Source organism: Vicia villosa, linkage group LG7 (genome assembly GCF_029867415.1).
Source record: "Vicia villosa cultivar HV-30 ecotype Madison, WI linkage group LG7, Vvil1.0, whole genome shotgun sequence".
Classification (NCBI taxonomy): Eukaryota; Viridiplantae; Streptophyta; class Magnoliopsida; order Fabales; family Fabaceae; genus Vicia; species Vicia villosa.
Window position 1 is genome coordinate 16,057,310 of NC_081186.1, and position 8,839 is coordinate 16,066,148.

Genomic DNA, 8,839 nt, shown 5'->3' on the forward strand with positions numbered 1-8,839 from the left:
TCTTGTGAACACTTATGAACCTAATGCAAGGTAAGGAAAAATGATGAACAGGCTCATAGTTCACTAAAAGCTGATAAGGCGGAGAATCATAATTACTGATCAGGCTTTTGTTGAAGCAAAACTCGATGTCCATGGATTTGAATCCTCCATAAGGAATCAATCTAGCAAGCGGTGCTCTTAAGGACAGGGCACGGGTGATCTTAGTGACAAGACCACCTACAAGGATATGACCAATGGTATATTGGGCTAGAACGGGCATCCTAGAAAGCATGAATGATACTCCTACAACTAGTCTGGATTGGAAAACACACATCATAATGCACAGCTCATCCTTAGTCACCAAGGTATCGCATAAAGGTTTTCCAAGAAGAGTAAAAGCTAGTATCATGTGGAAATACCTAATGGCAGGATTGTGGATTTCCGAAGAGAGTCGTAGATCATTCTGATTTCTACCAGATATGGTACTCCAAAAGTAGTCAACTATGTTATGAGGGAAGTACTCATCATCAACTTCCATTAAAGCATCAATGCTTTTAGGAAATCTTAGTAACTCGGCCAGTTGACGGGTGGTGAAACGGTAGGTGAATCCAAACAGCCTGAATGAAACTCTTCCTCTGTTGAATCCTAATCCAAGTCTAGGCTCATATCGGAGGGAACTCAGAAACTCTAAAGTCAGGCTGCGAAAAGTGGGTGTACGGGTGGTGAGGATATCTTCCCAACCAATCTGATGAAGCATAAAGTGCACACTTTCCCGGATACCTAGAACGGTCAGAGTCGCATCATGCGAAAAAGCAGTGGGCCCCATCTCACGCTGTGCCAGAATCTCATATCGTCTCTGCTGATCCTCACTCCCAAAAGTAACTACCATATCATCAGTAAAGTCCATCTCTAAGGTCAGAAAAGTGGTTAGTACCCTGGAAGTTTTTAAAATCAGAATAAATTTTAAGTTAGCATCATTTAAAAAACAAAAAGAGTTAGTATTTTGAAAAATAAATGTAGAAAGAAAAGAAAATGATTTTTAATAAAACATTAAAAATAAAATAATTTAAAAGAAAGTTAAAGTTAAAAGGTGGGTTGTCTCCCACGAAAGCGCTTTGTTTAACGTCGCAAGCTCGACGAATCGATGGTTAGTTCTTCGACTCGATGATTAACTCTATGAGCTTAAGACTATCAGTGTAGTCTTTGTTTTCAACAATGTGATAATGTTTTAATCGCTGCCCGTTTACAATGAAGTTGTCGCTTGATTTTCCTTTAATTTCGACAGCGCCACTCGGAAACACCTTGGTAACTTCGAATGGACCAAACCATCTTAAACAAAGTTTTCTCGGAAAGAGCTTAAGTCGAGAATAGAACAATAGCACCACATCTCCTTTGTTAAATTCCTTCCTATATATGCGCTTATCATGCCACTTATTTGTTCTTTCTTTGTAAATCCTAGCATTCTCGTAGGCATATAATCTAATTTCTTCCAACTCGTTGATATCTAATAGCCTCCTTTCGCCTGCGACAGTGTAGCTTAAGTTTAAGGTCTTTATGGCCCAGTAGGCTTTGTGCTCTAGTTCTACCGACATGATTTACAATACACTAACTTGAAAGGCGTGGTTCCTATAGGTGTCTTGTAGGCGGTTCTATATGCCCACAATGCTTCGTGTAACTTAGATGACCAATCCTTCCTAGATGTGGCAATAGTCCTTTCAAGTATTTGCTTAATTTGTCTATTCGGGACTTTAACTTGTCCACTCGTTTGTGGGTGGTAAGGTGTTGCTACACGGTGTCGGACTCCATATTTTACTAAGAGTTTTTAAAAAAATTTGGATATGAAGTGGGATCCTCCACCGCTAATAACTAATCTTGGTACACCAAATCTCGGGAAGATTATATTCTTGAACAACTTAATTACTACTTATGCATCATTTGTTGGTGAGGCGACAACTTCTATCCATTTAGACACGTAATCTACTGCGACAAGTATGTAGTTATTTCCAAAAGAAGATGGAAAGGGTCCCATAAAGTCGATTCCCCACACATCAAATATTTCTACTTCTAAAATACCCTTTTGAGGCATCTCATCTCGCCTAGATATGTTTCTAGTGCATTGACAGCGGTCACAACTTTTAACAGCGATGTGGACATCCTTCCACAGGTTGGGCCAAAAGAGACAGACTTGTATGTCTTTGATGTGCTTGCATGACCACCATAAGGGGCATCATGGTTGTCATACCCCAAAATTTGCCCTCATATATTTGCAAATGTCACTTTATTTTGAATAAATGACGTAATACAGGTGGTAAGTGTAACACCCTTCTAATACCCCGCATAATATTAAACAATAATCAGAGTAAAACATGAAAAGGGCATTACAACTTCCATATAATTAAAAAAATTACTCATGTCATGCCATAAAAGGAACGTTAAACTCAAATATCATTCAGATCGTCATGTCAACACAGCGGAAATATATTTAACATCTGAACAATGCAACATCCAAAGTCATAGACTTAAAACACCAACATAGTAAAATACTGAAATAGAAAGAGTTCCACAAATAACTCTAAACGAAGTCCCCAGTGTTACACGACCAGAGCATGACACAGACCCAACTGACTCTAACGAACTACTTGACGAGCTAATCCTCACCAAGTACAAGAGCTAATCCTCAATCTGAAAAATAACAACAGTAAGGGTGAGTCTCATTCACATTTAACTAATGTTATAAGATATAGATAATAAAATATCATTTCACATGCCATTCACCCAATCACAGTTACGATCAGATTCAAACCATACAATCAGTAAGCAAACAACCAATCAACACATATTATAACATTGGACAATCTTCCATTCATGTTATAATAGCACAAACAGCCTAATGCAATGCAACTACATGCATGTGGTACCAAAATCTGGAATAACCTAACTCTTCGACCCACCATCGTCAAGGATACGGTAACACCCACTCACTAATTCCACACAATGGGAATTAGCTACCACTGATCCACCATCGTCAAGGACCAGCCACATAATGATTATGAATGCATGCATCAACCATAACATGCTCATCACCCACATAAATCGACCAAATGTCATAACCATCGATTACAATAGTAATAGCCACGCACAATCATATTATTCCAACCATAGTAAAAACACATAATTTATACCGACCATACTTGTATAACAAACACCGGTTACAACCACAACATCATTTTATTATATAAATTATTTGATTAGCTTCACTATACTCGAAACGGCACCAAAATCAGGCTTACGGTTCAAATGTTACGCCTCTTTAAACTTTTCAAAACGGCCTGTCGCAAACAACCAACAGCACGCGGCGCCACACACAGCTCGCGGCGCGGAACGAATAGGAACTACGCCTTCGCGGCGCAAACAAAGGTTCGCGGCGCGTAACGAGAAGGAACTACGCCTTCGCGGCGCAAACGAAGGTTCGCGGCGCGTAACGAACACAACCAAACTTCCTGGCTTTCTGCCAAGCAGTTCGCGGCGCCAACTCCTGGACGCGGCGCCAACTGGCGATTTCCAGAACTCCGAATCGCAGAAAACAGTCTGCGATTTTGCCCCTCCTTCACCAAGTCATTACCAAACCAATCCCATTCCAACCAGATTTTGCATACGGTGAAACAAACACAGATTATAACACATCATAATACATTTAAATCATCTAATTAACACCATACATGATCAACACAATCATTACCAATCAATTCTCCCAAAACCTAACATTTCTACAACCTAAGCATAACTCAATTGGTACGATTAACATGATCAATTCTATCATACTACCTATAACCCCATAATAGAAGATAAACGGAAGAGTCCCCCCTTACCTGAAGGTTGATTCTTCGCTCTTCCTCTTGTCACACTTCTCCGCTCCTCTTCCCTTTTCACGTTCAGACTCTTTTCCAAAATGCTATAACCTTCTCTATTCCACAACTCCTTCTATTTTATTAAAATGAAATAAAATTATTTTAATTAGTAATAGGGCCTACCAATGCACCCCCTTCCTTACTAACCACAACTCAAGCCCAATTGCTTAATTCCTCATAATCTTCCATAATTCCAAATAATTCCCCATAATTCAATTAAATTAATTAAATTAAATTATGAAAATAAATGGAGTGTTACAGTAAGGATTTGAGATTAAAAGGTACAAGAGCGAGAGGTCCCGGGCTCGAATCTCACTTCTAACTTTTCTCCCTTTTATTTGTTTTCAAACTTTAATACTAACTTTATTTCTTTTTATTCGAAAATCATTAAAATTGTATTTTTTTACTATTTTAATTTAATTTTCGCACTATTTAAATATGCATTTTTTAAAATAGTCAATTTTCAGTTTTATGCATTTTTTTGTCAAAAAATCATCAAAAATCATAAAATATTCAAAAAATCCAAAAAAAGAAGTTTTTAATTTTATTTGTTCTATTTTTAACATTTTTCACAACTTGGGTAACAAGTAAAGATCTTTTTAAAAAATATTAGTTAATCATTTAAAAGATCACAATCAAATTATTTTTCATTTAAGCTTTTAATGAATAGTTAATATTTAATTTTTTTATTCCATATTTGTTGACCTAAGTTACACTATAAATATCACTAATTTTTACACATTAGACATTCACAACAATTTTCTAACCCTTATTCTCACTCACTCTCTCTCTCTCTCTCTCTCTCTCTCTCTCTCTCTCTCTCTCTCTTTCTTCTCACAAACACAAAAATTATTTTCTCCTCTTTCTCTCTAAGATCAAACTTCACTTTCTCTCATGAATATCATAACAACTTCATAGCTTGTTGAAGAACATCAAGAACACTTTAAAAAAAAAACTCAAGAACTTATATCTTCCTCTCACCGTAGAACCGAGTGGTTCAACACGCATCTTTCCTCCACAAACCGTCATCGAAGCCCTCAGGTGGTGTTGTTTATTTTGTTTTATTTTTGCTAGCTTTTTATTGGTTCAATTGATGGCCATGATTATTGTTTTGAAAGTGTTGTTTTCTTTTGATTTGATTTTATTTGTGTGAATGGAGAAGAGAGAATACATATGGGGAAGAAGATGAAATCACATGGAAAATAATCTACCAAAGACGTAGAAGAGAAAAACAAAAGAGAAGCGGAACTTAGTCAGAACCACCGAATCAACCGGATCCGCATCACTCCTTCACGCCTCAACCGCCGGCGATCCATCCACTAACACCAAAAGCACGTTGGCACAAGTGGTGGCATACAAGCGTCGATCACCTTCCCAACCCAGGTTCGACCGCCAGGTTTACCCTTTCTTTTTATCAATTTTTCCTTCTTTCTTCTTTCTCTACAATTTTCTTTATTTAACCACATAACTAAAATCAACCCATAACTAATTAGAACTAGGATTAGGGTTTAGACTATTAATTTTTTTTTTCACCTTTTTGTTTAATTAATTTAATTTTAGTAATCAGGTTGTTTAATTCATTTAGTTTCCATAAAATCACAAAAACATTTAGTTTTAATAGTTAATTTGATTTAATTGTCTTAACATTTATTTTAATTGACTCTAATTAGGATTAGATTAGATTTTTTAATTAAGACTAAATTTCAATTTAAAATTTAATTAGATTAGATTTAGTAATTAGAATATTTTTTAAAATAATTAGATTTAGGTTTAATTGATTTTATTTTTAACATAATTTTGATTAATTTAGTAATTAGGATTTGATTAGATTTTTTAAATTTAATAATTAAAATCAATTAGAGATTTAATTAGATTAGATTTAATTTGTACATAATTAGATAATTAGATTTATTTTCATTAATTAAATTAGATTTAGATTAACTTTAACTTAAAATATTTTTCTAAACATCAAATCTTTTTCGTCCTCTTCTTCAAATATTTTCTCGATTTCTCAATTCGTCCGCTATTTATTTTCTCGCGTAATTTTTTATAATTTATGTAACTGCTCTTGGTTTGTAATAGTAATTAGGATTTTTATTTCCGTATTTTACTTCTTCATAGTTTTTTATATTATGTAACTGCTAAGGGTTGTAATAGTAATTAGGCTTTTTATTTTTCGCATATTTTATTAATTATTATGTAACTGCCCCAAAGCCTTGTAATAGTTGTAGGTTTATTTTCTGCCTTTTCCCCCCGGTTTTTTTGGTTTTGTAATTCCCCCTCCCCGAAGCCTTGTAATAGCGTAGGAATTATTTTCTGCCTTTTAATTTTCTGCTGATATAACTGTTAGAAATTAATAGGATTGTATGGCAAAACTAAAATCAACCTAGAATAGCCCTAATTTTCAAGATTAAATTAATCAATCACTTTTTGTTCACCCACACACCTTTAAGGTAATCTCTCTTATGCTTCCTTATGATCAAAAATAGTCAAGTCCCTCGGATGTAGGGATACCTTAGCCTGCTGCCTTCGATTCAAATCATCATAGTCCATTTGAGTTACCTACAATGAAATGATCTCGTCCCTCGATGTTGCCTTGATAAATGATGATCGTCCCTTCGAATGCTAAGGTATCCTTACTGGTTGCCTACAATGACTATTATATCCTTCCCTAAAGACTACCTGCCCTCTTTATGGTAGGGACAATATTGTGTGAACGATAACCCTCGATGACCCACGCATCCAATGAAAGGACTACTTACCCTCCTTATGGTATGGATAGCCCTTTCAAACTGAAAAGCTAAAAGAATAATTTTTCTAACTTAGGGTAGGTGCTCCTGATTGCTTGCTCTATTCAAATTCAAATTCTAAATTCAAAATCTTTTCCCACTTCTTTTCAAAGAATCTTTTCAAAAAGGCTACGCTTATTTACAAGCTAAAGTTCTTATTCAAATCCTTTTCCTATTCACACACTACACTTCAAAAAATTTGAAAACAAAAGTGAGATAAGCAATTAAGAGCCCATGGATAACCATGGATACAAAGGGTGCTTACACCTTCCCTTTCTATAACCTACCCCCGGAACTCAAAGTCTTTCAAAAGGTATTTTTCTGTTCTTTTAGCCTTCCAATTGGATAAAATAAAAGTCGGTGGCGACTCTTGCTATCCGTAACATTTCAAAAATTCAATTCTCCCATCGTATTACAAAACTGGCGACTCTGCTGGGGATTTATAAAAGAGGGGTTACCTTAAAGTGTAGTTCACTTTAAATATTTGCTTGTTTGATTTGTCTGCTTTATTTTTAAGGGTACTGTTTGGGAATATTCTTGTGTGAAAGATCCTACACCCGGATCTAGTGTACCTTAGGTATGTGGCAATAGACCAAGGAGACTGTACGACTTGTATCGATATGGTTGATCTGGTGGCCACCGTTAGTGTGACACTTTGGTTTGTCCTGATGGCCCTTGAAAGTGATCAAGGAGACATTTGGCTACCGTGTGGTGTCATTAAGCACTAATTTGCCCTTAGAACCCTAGTTGAACTTGACTTTGGCCTATAGGAAGTAGCGAGATGGCTTACTTTGACCATGGCAATGTGATTCTGGTGCTTAGCGCTTTAACTTCTTCGGTTTGCGCTTTAGGTTGTTCCAATGTGTCGCTTTCGGATTCTAATTGTGCTATTAAGCGTTCATAAGGGAAATCATCGTTAATTGGTGTTTCTTCAGGTTTAATACCTTCCATCCTAGATAAATGGTCAGCTACTACGTTTTCGGCTCCCTTTTTTATCTTTGATTTCCAAATCAAATTCTTGTAACAGTAGGATCCACCTTAATAGTCTAGGTTTTGCATCTTGTTTAGCTAGTAGATACCTAATGGCTGCATCGTCGGTGTAAACTATTATCTTTGCTCCTATCAGATAAGAATGAAACTTATCTAACCACCACGACCAAGAGTTCCTTTTCGGTTGTGGCGTAATTCATCTGCGCAGGGTCTAAGGTCCTACTTGCGTAGTATATTGCGTGGAGTTTCTTATCTTTCCTTTGGCCTAAGACTGCTCCTACGGCATAGTCACTTGCATCGCACATAATTTCAAATGGTAACCTCCAATCGGTTGGTTGCATTATGGGTGCAGATATAAGGACTGTCTTTAGTACTTTAAAGGCTTCTAATTATTCATCGTTGAAATTAAACTCGACGTCTTTTATTAAGAGGTTTGTCAGAGGTTTAGAGATCTTAGAGAAGTCCTTTATAAATCTTCTGTAGAAACCTGCGTGTCCTAAGAAGCTCCGTATTTCTCTAACTGTTTTTTGGGGGTTGGAGGTTCTCTATTACTTAGATCTTTGCTTTATCGACTTCAATCCATCTTTCGGAGATGACATGTCCAAGTACTATCCCTTGTTTAACCATAAAGTGACACTTTTCCCAGTTCAGGACGAGGTTAACTTGTACACATCTGTCCAATACTTTTTCTAGATTTGAAAGACATCCTTCAAAATCCTCCCCACATACAGAGAAGTCGTCCATAAAAACTTCCATGTAGTCAGCGAAAATTGACATCATGCATCTCTGAAATGTTGCAGGGGCGTTACATAATCAGAATGACATTCGTCTATAAGCGAATGTTCCATAAGGGCACGTGAAGGTTGTTTTCTCTTGGTCATCAGGGTGAATTGGGATTTGGAAGAATCCTGAGTAACTATCCAGGTAGTAGTAATAAGAGTGTTTTGCTAAGCGTTCGAGCATTTGGTCAATAAAGGGAAGAGGGAAATGGTCTTTCCTTGTGGATTTGTTCAATTTACGGTAGTCAATACACATCCTCGCTCCAGTCACCACTCTTTCAGCGATATTCGCCTGACTTGTTTACGGTAACTGTTATGCCTCCTTTCTTTGGTACGCAATGGACCATACTTACCCACTGACTATCATAGATTGGATATATAATTACCGCATTTA

General features: G+C 36.5%; 1 protein-coding gene across 1 annotated transcript; it reads right to left on the reverse strand.

Moving 5' to 3' along the window:
- Nucleotides 1-1,127: 1,127 nt before the first annotated feature.
- On the reverse strand, nt 1,128-1,571 carry LOC131618701 (uncharacterized). The gene has a single exon (XM_058889869.1). The coding sequence runs from the start codon at nt 1,569-1,571 to the stop codon at nt 1,128-1,130; it is 444 nt and encodes a 147-aa protein (XP_058745852.1).
- Nucleotides 1,572-8,839: the final 7,268 nt, after the last annotated feature.

What these genes read in the sequence shown, in the direction of transcription:
- LOC131618701 (XM_058889869.1), bottom strand. Translation starts at nt 1,571, where the DNA reads ATGTCGGTAGAACTAGAGCACAAAGCCTACTGGGCCATAAAGACCTTA.